This window comes from Convolutriloba macropyga, chromosome 1, assembly GCF_964194025.1.
Source record: "Convolutriloba macropyga chromosome 1, txConMacr16.3, whole genome shotgun sequence".
Lineage (NCBI taxonomy): Eukaryota > Metazoa > Xenacoelomorpha > Acoela > Convolutidae > Convolutriloba > Convolutriloba macropyga.
Genome location: NC_134468.1, coordinates 17108614 through 17131561, shown reverse-complemented (window position 1 = coordinate 17131561; position 22948 = coordinate 17108614). Strand labels below are relative to the sequence as shown.

The window sequence follows — 22948 nt, the reverse complement described above, 5'->3', positions numbered from 1 at the left end:
ATTCATGAGGTGGATTGTAAACATTTATAACAATTATTGCCTGCTCTAAATTGCAAAAGAGAGCCGAAGTTGCAAAGTCAACAGGAGATTTAGCTTGGATTGTTTCACTGTGAACATTAATTTCTGTTTTCATACCAATAACAACTCCTCCATGGCTACCATTACATCGATCAATTCTTCTAACTACGCTATAAAAGTTTGAAATGAAGACACATGTGTCATCAACTCTCGAATCAAACCACGTTTCACTCAGACAGATAATATCGGGTTTATGAACTTTGAGATGAATATCAAGGCTAATTCTTCGATTAATATTCAGCAAGGATCTACAGTTTAAGGACGAGATTTTGATGGCTGGTAGTCAGGACGTATGGACGTTTTGATCTGTAGAGGATTGCATACTATTCGGGTTAAAATTTTCAGCGATAACTTTTCCCTTATAAAATAACTCTTGACCTTTAATGGAGAAACTGTGTTTTTCGTAGCCAAAATTGTTTATCAGATTTGTCTTCCGCTGATATAGTGTTTTTTCCTTTTTGTAGTCCTCAACGGAGAGAAATTTTTTTATGACAAATCCCGAACCTTTTAACTTTGAAACAGATAAGAAGATCGTTCTGAAAGTCCACGCATTATCAATTTTCACTACAACAGGCCTGTTCTTCTCGTTAACGAGTTTCCCTAATCTGAAGCAGTCATGAATTACGACATCTTTCAGTCCCATTATTTGTTCGAAAATAGATACTACTTGTTTTTTGTCTGTATTCATTGCTTCAATTCTCGAAATCTGGTCTTGATTCTCCTGTATTCCAAAAATTATTAATTTGTCGCTCATGTGGTTTTCCGATTGTTGGTTATATTGAGGTTTTGGTTGGCTATTTTGCTTCAGAGAACCCACGCTGCTCTTTAAGTCTTTGATTTCATTTTGAAGCTGCTCAATTTTAGCTTCGCAAGAGTTTTGTTTCAATTGGTAAATATCATTTCTGATTTCAGACAATTCTTGTTGAATTTGTGTATTAAGTGAATGAATATTATCCGACAAAGAATCAATATCGGCTTTTGTTACTGGAAGTTGACCTTTTTGCTCGCAATTTTCACAAGACCAACTTATGCCCTTAATTTTTCCCAAAACTGCCAAAATGCTGTTTGGTAAATTTGAGCACGAATCATGAAACCACGTTTTGCAGTTTGAACACTGTACACAAAAGCTATCACAATTTTTCTGACAGGATCCGCAGGGAAAATCTAATAAACTGATATGCGCATTAGGTTTCGCTTTTTTGTTTTTTGTCATCTTGAGAATTGCATAAAAATGGGCGTCGGGGAATAGTTTCAGTTGTTTTCACAGGCAAACCGCCCCAGAAAACTTTGGGGGGGGGAGAGAACACCCCAAAAACTTGGACAAAGAATAGGTACGATCTCACCGGGGAACTGATAAGCACTTCGGTTAGCCCCCGTAGACCCAAAATAAACTACACTCCACTTGCACTCCACGAAACAGATGGTAACCAAGGTGTGTAAATTTTATTGAAAAAAAAAACTACTCAATTTTCAGGTTTAAGAATCCATCAATTCAGCAACTCAATTTCATAGCACGTGCATTTCAATCTTTGGTTAAGATAGTGTCATACTAAGTCACACGGGCCATTTAATTAAATAGTAGTATAAACGTTGTTCTGGTAACTTTAAACATAGGCTAATCTAAAGTCGGCATTCGGTAAAATGTCAGGTGAGGTATAATGACAATAGGTAAAACGGATTTGAGTAATTTGTTCTAACACCATTTTCTTAATCAAATTGTTTATCACCGAGAGTTTGCAGCAGCAGTTTCACCAATAAAAATTATTTTCTGTGCAAACGATGCATAGAATTCAGCTTTGAGCTCACGGTTTGCGCATTTTTTATTTAGGTTTTTAAATTGAATTGGTTTATTTCTGCTGCGGGAAAACAGAACCTGTAGTGTTAAATGCTGCCTTTTCAAATCAATAATTCGGAAATTTTCTACAACCGTCTTATTATCGTTACCATTGGTCTCTGCTAAACTTCAGTTACGACTTCTTGTGCTGTCAAACAATGCTGATCGAAGCAATACTCTTGTAAGATAAATTAATATTTCTCGACAACATTGATAACAAGTTCTCATGTTTCCTTTTGAAAAAGAAAAAAAGAGAATAAAATCAAAATTTTATTCTGTTAATTTCTCTTGTGAAGGAATTTTTCTTCTTTGAAGATGGCAGTCTGATGAAAACTATTATGGCTTTTCTGAAAAAGATCTTTGACCTATGTTAATTACTTCTTGAATTGTAATTTTATTATGCTATTTTCATTACTTTTACCTCTAAAGTGTTGACGTGACATAATGTCTTTTTGATACAAATCAAGAGCCCTGCAGTATGTTTACAGATGGAATAAAAAATGAAGTTTCTCGCTTTTTGCTTTGCTGAAACCATATTGATTTGTTAACTCAGTATTGATTTTAAACGATATTTATTTTTTCGTAACTTAAAAAAATAATATTAGGTCAATAGCAGAGCCGACTAGTGAAGTTTACTAATCTAAATCGTTTTTCTATTGAAAATTCAGTTTAAGTTCTGTTCGATGTTTAACCTCAATAATTAAAATTTCAATTGTCAATTTGTTTTGTATGTAGTTTGTCATTAAAAACTTGAACTCTTCGTTCCTCTAAGAGAGACATAACAGAGACCTGGATATCTGCTTGATAGTGATACAGCGTTCTATGTTAAGTTTTAAAAAAGCTAGAGATAAGGCTCGTAAATAAGATCATTTATTAAATTAAAAAAAGACTCAAAAAGAGGGCAGTTTAGATGCTTGAAAAATTTATAGCAACCCTTAAAGATTCAACCTGTAACAACCCAGAAAAGTTGTCCAACAATGTATGATCCTATTCGTCGTTCACAGGGTCGTCCTATGGAAATAATTTTATTAACAAAATTGTTACCATTTTAGTTCTTCCTTAGTTTTCCAAAAATTGGAAATATTAGTTTATTTGTTCAAGTTGTTGAAAACAAATTATTAGAAACTTAAACGAGAATAAGTTTGTTCTCAAGGCAAGCAGTTCATGAAAAAGGCAAGCGTTACATGAAACGTTTCTGAAAATACTTGCTGACAATTTGCCCAAGCTGCTTGAAAAGAATTGAAAACAATATAAAATGAAGCAGGAAACGCCAGATAAGATAGAGACCCCTCCCCATAACACAGTGTTAACAGCCACTAGAACCGTTTTAAGCAGGAGAAGTTGTTGCGGCTACAGTGTCTTTTAAATGCAGCGAAAACACACTGTCTAGCTAGCTGGAGGGCTGTTATATCTGTCCGCTTAGATAGGTCATGTCTTCATGGGTCTCTACTCTGTATCAGAGCTCAAAGAAGAAGACGAAGGGCTCAAAGACCGCGATTGAGGCTTCGTTTTGCTTTGCTTCCGATGGTTGTAGAAGGCATCGTGTCGCATCATGCAGGTCGCCCTTGTGTGCTTCACGTGAAGGCGTAACCTTTGGTTTTGTTCCCTATGATCACGATTTTACAATTTTTGGCGTTGTTATCCACGTGAACAGCCAAAAGGGTTGGACCGTTCCCAAAGACGCTTCTACGCACAATATTAGCATCATTATATCGAATATAACCAGTGAGATTGGTTTTGATAGCACTCAGGACCGCGATGAGGTCTCGAGAGTAAACCTAAACGTTTTTTTTAATCTGGGCATTTAGGAGGAGGTTCCCTTAGCTGTCTATGGGACCGTTCCTCCAATGTATTGGTTGAAACTGAAGATGTTGTGGTTGTGCCATTTTTTTCCTTTTGTTGTGAAGGAGGACGTAAAATCACATATATTTTATCTGATGAAGCTGATGAGCATCCCTAAGATTGTTCTGCGACCTGTTTTTTTTTGTTTTTTGTGGAACTTCAACGACTCGTTGCTGGCCCATTTCTGATTGAGGCACAGGCAAATTGAAATAGCTTATGGAATGGCCAAACTTGCTTTTTGTGTTGATTTGGACATTTTCTTGTCTGACAGTTTCCACATCCTGAAAACCATGAATCAAAATCACTCTTCAATTTTGGCCAAAAAATACCTGACGTACACAATTCAGAGTTTACTATTTACCAGGAGACCCCAAGGAGGCAAGTCAAGTAGCTGACGAAGAATGCTTTGAACAAGACCTAAAAGAACGCAATTCTGCTTAGAGTGAAATGAGCGGTCAACTTTCTAAAACTTGCGTTAAATTACACTCTCCATTGTTTGTGGTTAATCAATTTGCCAATAACTTTCCAACCCTGATGAACGACCAAACACTGACGCTGTCTAAAGCTTTCTGATCGATATACACCAAGATTTGACTACCGATAAAGTTTTGCTTGTGTCTTGAGTATCGGAAAACTTGAGATACTCAAGAAATTTTGAGCTTCTGTTATTCTCGGAAGAACGTCATTATTAGCAATTGAAATACCAGGACTATAAATGATATCAAAATTAAACATGATCATTTTTTCTTTCCATCAAGGCGCTACCGCGTCTGGTTCCTTAAACGAGTAGAGCCAAATTGACGTTTGGGAGAGCCAAACTAAACCTTTGCTTTCCGTATACGACTAAACACAAGCTCTAACCGACTGAGGTGCTCCCAAAAAGAACTCTTAAACACAATAATATTGTCGAGATATCAATACAATTTTATCGATCAGACCTGACAAAGCAATTTCAATTATTCTTTGGAAAGCTCCTGGTCCATTGCAAAGACGCAAGGGCAACCGTTTCCATTGATAAAAATCAAATTTAATCATAAATGATGTCAAAAGCTGATCGTCTCTCCGTTTGGTGAGAAGCACTGCATAAATAAAAATTGGAGAAGAAGTCGCTTTGCTGAAGGTTGTTTAGTATATCAGATATTCGAGGTAAAGGCCAGGATGTTTGCGCTCCAGGAAGTAAGGCCAAGAAGTAAAGCGCTCCATTTTTGATAGTCAATTACATGTCGATATGAGCCGTCGCGCTTTGCAACAAACAAAGTGGGACCTGCCATTCTGAGCGCTTCGACGAAATGGGATCCATTACTGTTAGCATGTTGGATTTCGACTGCAAATCTTTTTTTGGTAGGATTCATTGCCCCCTACAGCACTCGACTAGGTTGCGCCCCCTCTCTCTATTGAATACGGAGTTTGTGCAGGTCTCACGAACCGAGGTCCTATTAACCTTTGGCAAAGGCATCTTTATATTATTGCAATAACTTGAGCTGCTCCTTTCTTTGTCTTTCAGACACTGAGTCAATTTTCAATTTAAAAAAAAAACTATCAAATTTTCTTGCTACAGAGCTTTCAATGCGTTAAATCCCACAGAGAGCAAATTACTTTCATAAATTGGCTTTATTTGCGCAATTTGATAGCGAAGGGTAAAGAATGGCCGAACTGCAAATTGGATTCATTAGTCACATGTGTAAGCTGGGATGACACCACCATAAAAATATTAGAACTAATAAAGCCAACAACAGGTTCAGAAAGATAAACACATGCATCAGACGAGGTGCGCGGACTGTTAAGCGATAATTTTCGCGGTTTTTTGACTAGTATACTCTTGACATGCGTTTCACAATGAAAAGGATCAAGAAAAAGTTCTCGTACAGAATAAGTTTTCTTGAAACTATTGAGAAAGAGGGCTAAGGCGTTCTAATACGGCTTCTTCAACGTCCAAAGTCCCCCTTGAAAGTCAACAGCACATTTTTGCCAACATTGGATCGGATCATAACCTTATACACTAGGAATACTCACGTGGGAACAAACATAGGATCTGAACGAAAAGATGGGTGGGCTTTAAAAACAACGGGATGGTAGCAAGCACATACCCTTAAAAGTCAGAGTCGAGCCATCAATGGCAGGCGTTTGAAGATGTGATGCCTCCAGGTTCAATGCTTGACCGGATGCGCTCATCGTTTCTGATATCTGACCAAATTACATAAATTGCAACACTCGAAACGATGAGGGCAGGCAGTAGGTGATCATCAATAAAATTTTTGGAACATAGTGTTTTTGAGCCGAATATGAGTTTTTTGTGCAATTGTTTATTAAAAAATCAAGAACCACATTATTCAAATGTTTTTCCTCAAAGATTAATGGATCTATTGTTTTGAGTAAGATTGCATTTTGCGAGAAGTACGACTTTGACATCCAGATGAACCGCAGCGCCAACAATTTCTACAAATACTTGTTGTGTTGCCTTTTTGGTTACATCCATAACAAACGGTAGGACCTATAAACTTGACCTTTCGACCGACTAGTAGACTTATTTACAAATGCTTGACGATGAGAAGATGACTTGCTGTGCCGCTTAAATTGCGATGGCTGCCCAAAAATCTAATTTCGTTGTGAACAAAGAATTTTTCTACTGAGAACGACCATTGCTTCTCGAATTCTTTGTCGCAGAGCAAGAATGTTGATGATGGGAAACCGGTCCAGCTGCAATCTATCAATCTTACGGCACAGTGCCAAAAAAAAGAAGTGAAGTAGAAGCTTTCTATAAACTTTCTTCGAGACGTTGAAGTGCATTGAATTGCAAGGCGGACTCTAATGCTGTTTCACCGGTAGGCCATGAATTTTTTACGAGTAAATTTTGCCAAGAAAAAGTTGAGATTTTGTAACAAGTTTTGGCGCTATGGTTTATTTTAATCCTGACAATTCAGGTTTGATTTTCAAATACATTTCTGAGAAAATTCATTCTGTCACGGGTCTGTGAGTAACTATTGCTTCCATTATCAAATAATTTGAACATAATTGATTCAAAAGACCTCTAGTTGAAAAAATAGTTCCATAATAGGCACATAAATTGCGACCTTTTTCGTGCCATCTAAGTTTAATGGGATATCAATATTTTTTTTCATTTTATTTTTTTACGAAACACTTTAAACTTTAGCCTACCTTTTGCTAGTAATTTAATTGACGGATTTAAAATCTAAAAGGTTAATTACTTTGTGTTGAGATATCATTTTATGCCAAGATTACCGTAAAAGGAGTACAAAACTTAGGAAGAGTTGTTTTTATGTCATATCTTTATTTTACTAAAATTTCCCTCAATTGAGCTGAAATTTAGTGCTGTCGCCAACAATGCTCCCTCAATTAGAATGACGAAGACTATAGGACACATTTTTTAAACGATGATATGCCGAGAAAGCTATATGTTTCTCACGATTTTGTTGGAAATATCTAGCTAATTTAGGGAAGACGTCTTATTTAGATGAGAAGGAGGTTGCAATGTTTTTTTTAAATTTTTTTTTAAATTAAAGCTTTTTTGTTAAAGCTATTTCAAATTTATTAAAATAAATCAAGGAAACCTTATCGTGCAATGTGTTTCTATTTAATGAAAAGAATAATGCAAAAAATTGGTTATGAGGAGATCTCTTGATATTCTGTAGCTATATCGAGAGCTTTTTATCTAACACTGCAGAATTTAATCATCTAACGTTTCAATTTTCTATTTTTTTTTAAATGGTCAAATCAGTTACCGCAAAGTTATCCAAATAAAAACGAGGAATAAACATTTTCATATCAAAAATTACTTTGAAGATCGTTTAAAACTATGGCCTGTTGAGTTGTATACTTCTTTGTCGGCTTTAACTATAAATTAGTTTAATATTAGCGATGGTTATATGCCGTGATTTTGTATGCTGCTCAAAGTCGCGTCAAGTTAAAAATTTTTAAACACGTTCTGATTTTGATTTGAAATTTAAAATTTGAAATTAAGGATTTTGAATACACTATTTTGCAAAAATGTGGAAAATTTTTCTGTTTGTTGAATTTTTGTGTATGAACTTGTATACACTTTAATGAATATCAGAGGCTCCTCTTTAAAGTAAAGTTGATGATGGAGTCCTTACTCCAACTTTTTGGATTGCAATTCGGTACTAGTTCTGCATCTTGTTTCTGCTTTCTGTTTTTCTAATTCATAATATTTTCCCATGATTCTTCCGACCAATTTGATAGATGACTTCTGTTGTTCAGCAACCAATTTCTATGAGTGAGTATGTGTATGTGTGTGTACGCTTGTGTATGTGTATTGTTGTGTGTGTGAGATATCCTTTCTCTATTTGTCAGAAGTTTTTAGAAATATAATTTTGTGATTAGTTTTTGATCATGGAGACCGACCTAACTCAAAATCAATTTGTCTTTTAGTTTCTGTTGGCATATTTTTAATGCGATGTTAACCTGCCTGATGGCCTTTTTCTAAAAAATAAGTCAATTTTGTTTTCTGATCTTAGTTCAGGTTTGAAACAGCGTGGGATTGTACTGTAAGAGAATCTTGAGTTTTGGATTCAAAAATTTTTAAAACCATTGATAATGCAACAATGGAGAGCGGTTTTTTGGCGAAAATTTACTTTTTCGGAGCATTTTTAATTTTTTTTAAATAATACTCTACCTCTAATTGTGTCCTTTCTTGAAACACCTCTGCTCCTTCGCAGTTTAAGAGCTAATGGCAACGTTAAGGAGCTAAATTGTTGTTGCAAGAAATGACAACATTTGTCGAGATAGTACTGGCAAATTTTTAAATATTTTTCTAGAAGGTTCATAATTTTTTTTTACAGTTTTCACCAAAATCATCTTTTACTCAATGAGCGGCCAATTTAACCGAAAGGAGCATAGTATAATTGTCTCTTTTTTGCGTCGTGATATTTTCTGATAAACCCTGTTTCCTTAGTGAAAAGGGCAAAATTTAACAATAGCCTAATTAGCTATTCTCAATATTCATATTTTCTCTTTTTGTTCAGCCCCTTCATGCGTTTCATACGCAAATAAATTCTCTGTTATTGAATATGCAATTCATTAGAGCCGTTGAATTAAATATTTTCATAAATTCTAGCTGACTACTTGAGAATATTATAAATTCTAGCTTAATACTTCTGAATGAAGTTATTTTGGTCTGAAAGTTTGTATGTATGTTCAACAAATAATTAATCTGGCATCTTTTGCTTTTGTCACTGAAGGCTTATTCAAGCAGACATGATTTGTTTATTCAAGAATTCATCGTCCTCGCTTGAGTAAAATGTGATGTGTTAAACCTTAATGACACGATGAACATATCCAAATCATCATAATGTCGCAACGTTTGTCTTGCAGATTTTGTAAGAATAACAAAATCAAAGGCAACATTCTTAGCAACATTTTTGCAACATAATGTTCACGTAAAAAGTGAAAAATTAAAAAAAAAACTGAATGAAGAAACATTACCGAGTGAAGAAACAAAATCTGAATGAAAACTTTTACCACGTAGTTATTGCTGATACTATTATATGCTTACTGCTATGACCACTTTTCTATCGTAGACCGTTGAGTAAAAATTCATTTGTAGTTTTCAAATTCTTCTAATATTTCTCAGAATATGTTGTTTTCAGCCATTCATAACATTATATTTTCTCACGCTGTTTTCATTGAGAATCAACGAATGTTTGTTTTGGTAATCTAGAATTTTGTTGACGGACGGTTTATTTGCAAACAGTTGTTTACTTCCGCTTTTTATACGTACAGAAAGTAAGTAGTCCCATTTATAGAAGGTTGAGATCCAATGGACAAAATAGTCAAAATTTTGCTTTAAATCTTCAGAGCATCTGTTAGGTTTTGTGTTAAGCATTTTAAATTGGACCTAATATCGAAATTTATGGAAAAAAACTAAAAACTAAAAAACCATTTTTGTGCCACATAGTATTTGGAACTACAATTAGTGTCTTTACAGATTGTTCGAAAAATCAATTTATTACCACAATAGAAAATCGTCAATGAAAAATTTTTATAATGGGCAAAAAGATAAATAAGTGAAGAGAATGTCTGCAAAATTACAAAAATATCCACTTCTACTTCAAGTAGGCTAAAAAGATATTTTCATCTGTTAGCGCACTCAATCAAAAATTTCGTCCCCTCTTGAATTTGTTTTTCAAATGTTGCTTTTCCTTCCGTAGTATTTAAAATAGCAAATAAATGAGCATTTTCTGCTACAATTGTTCTAACATTTATAAAATTCGTTTGTTTTTTGAAACAGTAAGATTTGTTTGTTTTGCGATATATGAAAGTTTTGAAATAAGTTTTGAAACAGAGAACTTGAAATAAATGAGAGTTTGGAAATTGAGAGCTTTGCGTTATATGAGATTTCTGAAACCATCTTAATGTATTATTTGTCGTGACTTTAAGAAGTGGACAGAGAACAAATGTTGGTTTTGAAGACCAGGAAACTTTTCTTAACTCCCGGGCGTTACTGATTTTTACCTTAGAGCACTAGCAAAACAAAGAAAAATAGCCAACAGAATTACAAAAATTCATTGTTTATTTGAATTTCTTTTGAAGTAAAATATAGATTTATTTTTTCATTTTATTTTGTGTAAATGTCAATTGGAAATTGTAAAATCGTAGGGAAAATCATCAATTTCAGGACCATTTTAAAATCTGTTTGTCTAAACTCTGTTTGTACGGAGTCATCACTCAATGTATTTTAGTACCGAAACATTACAAAAACAGTATATCGTTGAAAAAGAGAGGTGAATCAGTTTACTTCAATTTTAATTCTTCATCATTACGCTTCATAAGTATTATTTCAGTATGCCCGCTCTAATTTAACAGAAAAACAGAGCATTCACTATTTAACAGACAACTCCTAAGCCCTCTAGATGTCACGAAACCCAGTTAAAACGTTATTTTATTTTTTCTGTATAAACTTTTGGAAAATTAATAGATTTGCTGCTATGTTAATCTACGCACCCGTAATAACATATAATTTTAAAGTGAAGTGAAAGTTTTTTGTCGCATATATCCCAAAATTTTGTTCTTATATGACAAATAATAATGCCAGGTGATTCTATAGTTAATCTTTTGTTTCTCAAAGGCTCTCCTGTGTGCACCGTTAAACAAAATTTCTGCGTTCTGTTCAGCGGAAAATTTAACTGTGCTATGATCTACATTTTGGCTTCCGAGTCACTCTCTCCGAAAGGACATGGAAACCCAAATGTAGCACAGCTAAATTTACTCTGCCATTTTCTTTACCTATTCCAATTCAACAGCTTTTCATTCCCAACACTTCGTTTTTAATTTTCTGATCAGCGAGCTCCAGCTCCAGAGTGGTAATTAATATCAAATGACTGCAAAATTAGATTAAAATTACTCTTCAGTTTAGACTGTCCAGTCTATATATTCATATATAATCAGAGAATGGACAAGAGTAAAAATGTCTCTAAGAGATGGATTTGTTCTGTGCTGAAATACTCCTAGTGATAAGCGCGGGAAGACACGAATACAAAACACTGTAATGGGCCTGCAATGGGAGAAATTTCTCAATAGTCCTGTCATTGAAGCCATTAAAAGTCCACTTTGACACCTATATCACAATTTTCGCAGAGGGTGCTCTGGAAAAGCATCTTTTTGCAGCCCCACTATTTAAATCTTCTCATTGTAGTACCCCACCCCCCCCCCCCCCATCCGACTAAGTTACCTCCCGCCCCATTCTTATATTATTTTTGCACCAGACAAATTAATCACAACTTTTAAAATAAAATTTTAAGGCAGATATGTGACCCGAACTTTAAATTTCTCGCAAAATTTTCTTACATTTTGCTCTCCAAATCACCATAGTAGAACTTTGAATGTTTCGCTACCCAATTCAGATGGTGGGCATATCATAACTTTTCACTCAACAAGCCCACAGGAATCATCACTAAAATTGCTTTGAAATAGGAATAACAAAGTCATAAATAATACGATTGATTTGAATGGGCCATTAATCAACTTTTAGGGAATTTAGGATATTTCGACCAGCATTTCATGAACAATTCCGGAGGCGCCTTTGTGAAACGAACCCTCAAAACTCCAACTAAATCATTCAGAACTATTTTGCCTCAACATCTTGATAAAAGTCTGCAAATTTTTAGCTCATGGTCAAATTGAAGCTAGTCAAGTTGAAAATTTGCCAGAGCCACACTTTCCTGGCCATGAATTCCTGATTTTGCAATGTACTTTACATACATAACTGTAATTCGTCGTTCTTTACTGTTTAGGTTGTTACCGCTGGAGAGGATAAGACGGCTTCAAGCTTCATTCTCGCGCTCAATTCAAGAGCTATAAAACCTGTTCGCCCGTATATGGAGAAATTTTGTGGATTTATCAGAATCTGGTATAATTGACGGCCTCTCACAATTCAGGAAGCGCTATCAACTGACGCGAATCTCAAATTGAAGATCAAACTTGTGTTTGTACTTATTGGGCATTTGTTGCTCCTGTTAGAGAAATATCACAAATCCATATTGTACATGTGCGTGTTTTGCCAATTGGTGTTAACTGTTTACGTGTAGCTTTGATGTTGGACTATGAAAGAAAAGCGGACCCTGTTTCAAATTAGGCAACAATCCCGAAAGAGCACAAAACGACCATCAGGAGGCCACCACCCCCACCTTCCAGGGGAAACCGGACCACCACATTTCACATACCCCCCACCTACCCCTAACAACCCAGACGTTTTGACCTCATTACCTCCCGCGTCTTTTGTGCTAATTATACTGCTGGGAATCCTGCCACCACCTGTCGTGTGCTTCCAAGGTGCTAATCTGCAAAGACAACCCCAACTCCCATCTCCGAGTTTCCTGAGTAATTTTAACTTGCCCCCCGAGGAATTAGAGGAAAATTTTTGGTCAAAAGTACCAACTTACAACTCTCCTGCAAGGTACCCGCCCGGTTTGCAATCTGGTCCGAAGGACGTGCTCGTACCACCAGGAACGAAAACCTCGTGAGTACCAAAAAAATTTACACGCAGACTGCTTTTATGCAAGGTCAGAATTGAAAAAATTTGCCCCTAAACTTTTGGTTTACCATATTGGTCTATGAGTTTTGTTCACACTCTACGTCCTTTGAGATTAATGAATCAAGCGAGCCATAAAAGGGGGCTTTCTTGGCATGTTATTGTTTAGTCTGATCGGTTACGGCCTAATTGAAACCACATATTAATTTAAAACTAGATATTGAATCTCATTCCTTATTCGCTCTCAATAGATAAACAGCACTCAAATGTAAATCTCAATGAACAACTATGGAATTGAAGCAGCAGAAAATAGGAAATTGTTTGCCTCAAAAAAGCTGCCCAACACTGATCTTATAGAATTAAACCCGGCATTGTTGTGTTGTGGAATAACTGTCGCCGAGGAAACTGTCAAAAAAGCGGCAGAAATAGAGCATAAGGGGTCATTTTATTTAAAATCACAATTTTTTAAAGAAAAAGAATGGACATTCCATCGTAAATGAAAAGTTAAAAATCTGAGATAAAATTTTCTTCAAAAATTTTGTTTTCTGTTGTAATTGTCCGAACCAAAATGAAGCAGTTCAGATGTTTTGTATCTCTGATTTTTATCTCTCCATAGAAAATAACATGATTAAAATTATTCACTAGTTTTTTCGGACAACAATTTTCCAAACTGAATGGAGTTAACATGAGTTAAGTTTAATTTCAACATAAAAATTATAATTGATTGATCTAAAGGATGTCTAAAAGTTCAGGATATCAATTGTGAAGCGTTTTTTTTTCAATCAAAGGTAAAGCTGTTATACGTATTATTGGATCTTCAAAAACAAAGATATGACAACACGGATGGTAATTGAACGCAATGAGCTGAAACTAAAAAATTTCTTCGAAACTTCATCAGTGTATTGCTTTTAATCGGTTGCATGATAACTTACCCAAAGCCATTACTGTCATCATACTCAATGCACTTAGATATTATCGTTCAATAATCCGAGTATAAATTAGCGGTCGCTATTACACAAATGTTTTTATTATACTCAAGTGGATAATTTAATCGCATGTTTGGTTTTGATAGTTCATATCAAATCCCAGGGGCTGCTGAGGCATGGTGATGGCCGTAAATATGGTAACACATACGTGAACCAACAGCTGCTAATTTGATTGTACTTTGATTATTGAACGAAACAAGGCGGCTCGGTAATCTGCGATGGCACATAAGGTTCCGACCCCGCCCATCCACAATTTTGGCATAGTTGTCTACCAAATGGGGAACAGATAGAAAAACCCAAAAATTATTTTTTGGGAATCCCAAAAAAGCCAAAGTATTTTTCAAAAAAATTGTGAAAGAACGATAAGATAGCCTCCAAAGCGGTGGAATAAAAATTGCAGCATTAGATTGCTGTGATATGCCAGTATTAAGAAAGCGAGTCGAGACGAACAGCAAAATCAAACAGCAGCAACAACAAACATTAATTACATCAGAAATTTATGTCCATTTTAAAAAACAAAATTTAATAACAAAGTCAGCATACCGTCAGATAAAACTAAAGCCAAACAAAAAAAACTTTTAAATCACCACAAAAGATGTGGACCAGTCCATAAAAAGGTTCGGTAAAAATTAGACAAAAACAAACAAAAACAGTAAAGTTAAAAAAATCGCTTATTTTTTTTAAAACAATTAACTTAAAGGTAATGAAAACCATTAGAAATCAAATAAATTATCCCAAAAATTTACGATTACCAATGTGTCTATGGAAGGGCATTAGGACCTGTTCTTATTCATTTTATTAACCTGAAAAGAACAACAAAAAAACAACAAACAAAAATTCAATTGAAATTTGCCAGAAAACGCTGTCAAAACCGTCTAGCCATATTTTGGCCCTCAAAATATATTCGATTGCTCCATCTTCAAAAACCAATAATGTAGTATGTAGCCATTTATTAGTGAGGCTAGGTAAGAAGTAGACAAAAAAGAGAAAGGGCAAAAGTATGTAGTAATTTTGATTTTTTTTCGAAACAATATTATATCCAAAGTCATGAAAGACTTTATTTACAAAATGAAATATTTAAATAAGGTTGTTTATTAGGAAGCCTTTGAGACCTGCAATTATCCAGAATGTGTCTTGCGTCTACAAATAGAACGTCAAATATGACAAAAATCAAATTAATTTACTTTTTTTTGTGAAAAACCGGTGTCGAAGTCAGTAAGGTCATAATGCATTCTTTTAAAAAACAGATTTTGGGGTATCGATCCCTTTTGACACCTTCCCTTAACAGCCATAAGGTCATATTTGACCTGTATTTAAAGGACATTAGGTAAAAAAGAAAAATAAAAAGAACATACTTGCGAAATTAAAAAGTTTTTTTTTAGTTTTGGAAAACGATTGTTTTCAAAGTTATGAAAACCATCAGCTATCTATTATTATCAGAATTTTGGCTCATCTGTTGTTTTATGAAAAACCAGTGAAAACTATCACTATACAGGAAGTTTCATACGACAGAAACGACAAAGTAAAAATGACAGTTAAGGACGAAATTAAAAAATTCAATTAATTTCTTCAAGAAAGAAGTGTCGAGGCTGTTAAAACGATAATTTGTATCTTTCAGGATTTTAATATATACAATTGTGCTTTATTTTGAATCCTAATAATGTGATATGAGAACTGTCAATAATGTGATAATGTGACTAGGAAACGTGAAAAAATGTGACTACGAAACGCAAATATCCAAAAACAAAAAAGAATCTAAAATCTAGTAGTATCGAAGCCAGAAAAAAATAACCTAAGGCTTAAAACCGCAATCGACAATAAATTTTAATTCAGTAGAACAAAGAATCATTCTTAATTTGCTGACACTAAGCTATAAGTTGACAAAATTAAGAAAAAAATAGAGGAAAAGTTCTTTAAGCCATTATTTCTTTAAAAATCAGTTATTATTAAAAGTCGAAACGTTCGTAAACTTTTAAGCAAAAAACTGATTGCCTTAGCTTGTAGCTGCTTAGGTAGCCAATTGGACCTATCACTACTGAGCTTTTAATTTGATATGTTCTGTTCTTTATTATTCAAAAAAAGGTCTTTTTTCAAAAAAAAGACCGACTGATTACATTCTTTTTGGATTGTAACAGTCCAAGATTGGGCCAAAACTAGCTCTGCTAATGCTTATTGTCCGTTAGGAACAGTAGATTTTCGAATATTGTAGATATAGATAATTTGTTAGTTGAAAACTCAAAATAAATTCTGCATTTTTGATCATCAACGAGTAAAGTTAGCAAAAAACGGCAAGTTTCAATTACAGAGCACTCTCAGCGGAAGTTGAAGTAGGAATAGCCCCCTTCTGAGTCTACAAAGATTGTATTATTGTTATTTGGGGGTATAGTATCGGCAAATGTAGTCAAAATGGACTAAAGTAGCTTATTTCGTGCTGTTTTTGATGAAAAAGGCTGAATTTTGAAATTTTTATACAGAGTTTTTGACCAAAAAAATTAAATCAGAATAATCAACAAAGCTTGTTTGTCTTTAAAAATGAAATCAACGACACTATTCTTAAAAATTTTAACAAATTTTAGCAAAATTGACGAAAAATTAGGCAAAAATTTCGGAAAATGTGAATAAAAACTTCGTGAATTCACTCTACTTTTCTCAGAAGTTTAAACCTCGATAACTCCCTGTAGAAAACGAAAATTTAAAAAATCTTTTTAATTCCATATTCTACGCTGGACGAGCATTCTAATGATACCAGTCTCAACTCTCTACGATGAATATATTGATCGGCGAAAATTGACTGAACAAAAAAAAACCCATTTGATTATATTATTCCTCCCCCACAAGTGGGTCGGAACAATAAATGACTTTCTCTTCAAACTGACATACTTATCAGTAGAAGAACTTCAGGAGGGGTCGGAACAAAAATTTAATTGCGTTGGGTGTAATATCATTGGGTTAATTATCCAGACACCCTTTAAATCACTGACAAATCAATTCTATGATTTCGCCAAAAAAATATTGTAACCCTTCAGTTGCTATTCACAAATTGTTTTTTTGCCAATCTGACTAACTCTACATATCCTAACGGGTTAAGAATTATTTGACCTATTGTTTAATGATTGTAATGATATTGTTTTTGAAGTTTATATTCAAATATAAAGAGCTTCAGCAATATAAACTCGTACCATTCAAAGAAAAATTAATTGCGTCAAATTATTTTTATGTTTGGCAGAATACGGAATTTTTAATTTGGATTCAAACTGTTCTTCCGGGGAACATTTTTTTAAACATTTTATCTGAATCGTAAAATTTAACCGACTGGTTACAATAAAAAACTTGATGCCACATTTTTTTTTTCAATTAAGAGAGAAAGAAAAAAAATCAACTCAATGCGGATATAAAATCCTTGCTTCAACAAACGTACTAATTTAATAGGGTAAATCAAAATACGACATTACAGTTTAAATTCCGAAAAGCGATTCATCAAAATGAAACATACGAGAGATTTTTTGTTTAATTAACAGTTATATTTACAGCCCCTATTATCAACATAGTGTACACTACTAATTTCTCAGCGGCCCCTGAAATTTGATGTGAAACTCTCGCAACCTAATTTGATATTAATGAGTGATGTGGCACTTTATAGGTTTCGTTGATGTTCATCTTGAATAAATAATTTATACTGAACATAAAAAAAACTCGAAAACAAATTTTGACAAACTTATTGTTCTCTGTTATGTTTTATTTTGATTTATTGCTTTTGATTCTTCCTATTATTTCACCCGCTATCAAGGCACCTCATTTTAATTCTTTGGGTACTATATTAACAGTAAAGATTAGGATTACGCAGGGTTCGGGTAAAGAAAGTTTGTTACTGACACCCAAAATAAGGGATTCATAGGGTTTTGGAAAAGGGTGAAATATTGAAGGAGCGAAATCATATGGTGTTATGATATGCGGGTTCAAACGAATCGGAGCGAAAAAAGGTGAACCCTCTATGTTATGTTTTAGTCACCTGATAAGCCAAAATATATCTGAGAACAACACGGACGTCTGCATTTCCATCAGGCCTTGTATCATTGACACTCCATTCTACATCGGAATCTACTACTACACAGGTGAGGGTTACGGATGAATAGATTGACCACTTATTGAGGGACTGATTCTTTTTCATTGTAGAATATATCACTATAATACCATTATAGAGTATGATTATATGCGTTATAGCAGTTAGTTACCAAAGTCAGAGGCGAATCCAAAATATTGTAAACTTACAATTTCGTCTGGCTATTTCGAATATTTTTTGCCACTCTTTTGCACCATATGAAAACTGTGGTGAGTATTCCAAAAAAGGGGCCTGGTCCACAATCAGTGCTTCCTAACACCCGTATTTTCTATATTCTACGGTTCTTGGATTGGTTTTTTCGAGCAAATATGATAAGAATTCCCCTATTGGATCATTTTGTCTTCTTTATTTCTCGATTTTGTGGGCTGCTGCTACCAAGGGCGTAGTGATTCATCTACCATGCTAAATGCACGATGAGTACCAGCATTTGCGTACATTTTGGAGAGTTTCTAAGGGTTTTTAAAAAACCCATTGCATCAACACTTTGGCAAATTTTCAGCTTTTTCATATTCAGAGAGTGTGTCATTAACTTTTGCTCATTTTACAAGTGATTAGATTGTTTTTTGGCATCCCATTAATAATTCGCCATTTATTTTAAAATTAAATCACCAGCTATTTTAAATTACTTTTACAAGAAATTAGATTGTTTTTTTCTTCGCCTGGCGTTTATACTTCGCCATTTATTTAGCAATTTAATCGCCAGCTATTTCAGCTCAATTTACAAGAGCCAAGATTATTTTTGTCTCGCGTTTATATTTCGCCATTTATTTCGCAATTTAATCGCCAGCTATTTCACCTCAATTTACAAGAACCAAGATTATTTTTTGTCTCGCGTTTATATTTCGCCATTTATTTCGCAATTTAATCGCCAGCTATTTCAGCTCAATTTACAAGAGCCAAGAATTTTTTTCGTCTCGCGTTTATATTTCGCCATTTATTTCGCAATTTAATCGCCAGCTATTTCAGCTCAATTTACAAGAGCCAAGATTATTTTTTGTCTCGCGTTAATATTTCGCCATTCATTTCGCAATTTAATCGCCAGCTATTTCAGCTCAATTTACAAGAGCCAAGATTATTTTTTGTCTCGCGTTTATATTTCGCCATTTATTTTGCAATTTAATCGCCAGCTATTTCAGCTCAATTTACAAGAGCCAAGATTATTTTTTGTCTCGCGTTTATATTTCGCCATTTATTTCGCAATTTAATCGCCAGCTATTTCAGCTCAATTTACAAGAGCCAAGATTATTTTTTGTCTCGCGTTTATATTTCGCCATTTATTTCGCAATTTAATCGCCAGCTATTTCAGCTCAATTTACAAGACCCAAGATTATTTTTCGTCTCGCGTTTATATTTCGGTATTTATTTCGCAATTTAATCGCCAGTTATTTCAACTCAAATTACAAGGGACAAGGTTGTTTTTTTGCCTCGCGTTTATATTTTGCCATTTATTTCGTAATTTAATCGCCAGCTATTTCAGCTCAATTTACAAGAACCAAGATTATTTTTTGTCTCGCGTTTATGTTTCGCCATTTATTTCGCAATTTAATTGCCAGCTATTTCAGCTCAATTTACAAGAGCCAAGATTTTTTTTTTGTCTCGCGTTTATATTTCGCCATTTATTTCGCTATTTAATCGCCAGCTATTTCAGCTCAATTTACAAGAGCCAAGATTATTTTTTGTCTCGCGTTTATATTTCGCCACTTATTTCGCAATTTAATCGCCAGCTATTTCAGCTCAATTTACAAGAGCCAAGATTATTTTTTGTCTCGCGTTTATATTTCGCCATTTATTTCGCAATTTAATCGCCAGCTATTTCAGCTCAATTTACAAGAGCCAAGATTATTTTTTGTCTCGCGTTTATATTTCGCCATTTATTTCGCAATTTAATCGCCAGCTATTTCAACTCAATTAAACAAGGGACAAGAATGTTTTTTGCCTCGCGTTTATATTTCGCCATTTATTACGCAATTTAATCGCGAGCTATTTCAACTCAATTTACAAAGGACAAGATTGTTTTTTTGCCTCGCGTTTATATTTCGCCATTTATTTCGCAATTTAATCGCCAGCTATTTCAACTCAATTAAACAAGGGACAAGAATGTTTTTTGTCTCGCGTTTATATTTCGCTATTTATTTCGCAATTTAATCGCCAGTTATTTAAACTCAATTTACAAGGGACAAGATTGTTTTTTTGTTTCGCGTTTATATTTTGCGATTTATTTCGCAATTTAATCGCCAGCTATTTCAACTCAATTTACAACTGACAAGATTGTTTTTTTGCCTCGCTTTTTAATTCGCCATTTATTTTGCAGTTTAATCGGCAGCTATTTTACGTCATTTTAAAAACTATAGGATTTTTTTCTTTGCTTCGCGTTTATATTTTCCATTTATTTTGCAGTCGCAAGCAATTTTAACTCATTTTTACAAAGGATTAGATTGTTTTTTTGCCTTACGTTTATATTTCGCCATTTAATCGCAATGCATGTCGCTTTTTTGGTGGAAACGGCTTCGGCTGCCGGTGAAAACAACAATTTTAATTATGTGCTAGGCATGATTTATGTATTTCCTTGTCAGTCTTCAAGTAATCTGGATCGTTTCTGTAACATTGTTCTTGGTAAACAAATTGGAGAATGCTTTTGGTTCAAGACATTTTTAACTAGTAAGCAAAGTAAGCAATTATAGTTCTGTTTCAGAGCAAGATCAGACATCGAACGAGAATATCACTCACTTAGTGGGCTTCAGTAAACATCACAAGCTGGAAGAGGACAACAACGCATTCTGTTTACGATTGCCGGCTGGTCCCGCCATCTTCAGAGTTCTAATCAGACAAGATACCCCAATAACGCATACGTTTGAAGTTGACGCAACCCTAGAACGCATTACTCAAGTGACAAAAATGCCCGAATACAAACCCAAAATATCCAAAATAAAGTACCACAAACCCCAAGTTCATGTGAACGACAACAAATCATTCATTTACTGTGCAGCGTTTGCGAAAAAACCAAACAAAGGTTTCAACCGTTGCGATTTGAAAAAATACCTTCGTGCGAGACGAGAGAATATATCGGAGAATTTACAATTAGTTAAACAGACAAATATGAATGTATCAAGCACCGATCTTCGGAAAACTCATAATCAAGGATTCAGTGAGGCCTCTCCTGGGGCACAATTGAACGCTGAAATGCAGACAGATTTCGAAGCTTCGACAATCGGTTTAGATGCGACCAATTATACACTGACATGCTCACATTACACAGAGCAAAAGTTAAATATTTCAAACGACGAAACTTTCCAGCTTGGATTGTTTGCAATGCCTACTACCACAGATCCAACTCAAATTCAGAATCAATTAAGAATATATGAGTACCCTTTTACAGAGTTAACGTCAGTCGTACCCAGATTAACACGGCAGGAAATAACCCTAAGTCAAGCTTCATCTTGGAACATACACGTGAACGAACCCCACGTGACGCATCAGGTTGTAATATCAAATATTACGTCACAAACTAGTGGTAAATATTTCCTGGTTATGACCCAACCTGCATCGTCACCGAATTTACCTGTTCAAGTTGAAATCGAAATATGCGGAAAATTATACGCAAAATTTACTTTGCAAAAATATAAATTATTCTACTTAAAAAATCTGCCTAATTTATTGTCGAAAGAAAATGAAACAGAAACATTAAACAGATCGACTTTTTCAATAAAACTTAATCACCAAGTTTCGAAAGCTGAAACGAATGTTTCCTTTTCGCTTGCTGCTAAACTCTCCAGTTTATCCTATCCAATACTTGGCAATCCGTTCAATAATTTATGGAAAATTAAAGTGGTCAAAAGTGAGGAAACCTTTAAGGTCTTTATCAACGCTCTCCAGTGTCCAAGATGTCAATTAGAGTACAGAGTAAAGATTTTTTCATTCTACCAATCGGCTACGACAATGCTTCACGACGAAGATTCCGACAGTGCAATTTTGGCCCACTCCCACCCCATTTCGAACAAAAACAGAACGGCATTCAAGCGTATGGCAGACTTTGTGTTACATTACAACTCCAGCAGGAAATCTGTGACGCAGAACTCCACATCGACCCATAACCCAAAATTACAAATTGACGTTCCGCCCGTTTCCTACGACCGCAAAATTCAGTTCACATTAAGCGGAACGGAAAGCATAATTTCACCGGGTAATTGTTACACAATTATTGTGGGCATACGGAGGCTTGGGTCACCTGACCCTTACATTTTCATGGAAGAGAAAGCAATTCACATTCCCTCTGACAAATTGGGGGAGACTTGATAATTGTGTATGAGCTAAATGTGAACTAAACTTTCTCCATTCCTCACCCAAGGTTCAGTATTGAGCTTCATAGAAATAAGTGAATTCAAATCTCGCATAAATCTTGCATGTTTACTCAAAACCGCAGAATTTCCATGAAAGATTTTAATTTCTTCCATTTTTAGGATTGAAAATTAGCGCAATAAGATGTAACAAAATGAAGTAAAAGTGTAAAAGAATGCAAGAAGATAGCAAATTTATTGCCTAGAATCAAGATAAGCTCTGCTTTCTCAAAATCTCAAAGAGAGTTCTCAAAAGTTGTTCACAAAACGGGACTTATCAGGATCATCCGACTTCGATATGAATTTCAGACTCTATCAAGAGTACAGATTTTCACTCAATTGAATAGATTTAAAATTTGAAAGATTTAAAATTGAGTATATTTTCAATAATTATGTGAAGAAGTGAAAAGTATTTACGTTGATTAGGACGCGGGGTGAGGAGAGGGAACGGTAGTTCAGAAATGGACAGATGATAAAATTTTGAATGACAAATTTATGTTGATGTAGTTGTACGCGTACCTTAATACATATACATACATGCTTCTTCTGTTTTTCCTGTCTAATGCTGATTGTGACTACTGCAATTCATTTAGATTATATGGTTATGATTACTGTTATTTTTGTTGCCAATGTCATTGCAATACGCTCTTCAACCTGACTACAGTTCATACTCTCTTGTACCACTCTTTTTCTGCTTTTTTACAAGACGCTCGAACATGATTTATAAAAATAGAAGTACACGGAAAATTT

At 34.6% G+C, this 22948-nt stretch overlaps 1 protein-coding gene across 5 annotated transcripts in view; it reads left to right on the top strand.

Annotated features, from left to right (window-relative positions):
- Positions 1-22481, top strand: part of LOC142335719 (uncharacterized) — a 28481-nt gene extending 6000 nt beyond the window's left edge. For 4 of the 5 annotated variants that reach the window (XM_075384126.1, XM_075384127.1, XM_075384122.1 and 1 more), the window contains exons 2-4: positions 12022-12746; positions 17750-17856; positions 20557-22481. In XM_075384126.1, the coding sequence (XP_075240241.1) occupies positions 12331-12746; positions 17750-17856; positions 20557-22157 (2124 nt within the window). In that variant the 5' untranslated portion in view covers positions 12022-12330 and the 3' untranslated portion in view covers positions 22158-22481. Of the gene's footprint in view, positions 1-9084; positions 9515-12021; positions 12747-17749; positions 17857-20556 lie in introns of those variants that run through there. The other variant, XM_075384125.1, reaches the window with a different exon arrangement.
- The last annotated feature ends 467 nt before the right edge of the window (positions 22482-22948 follow it).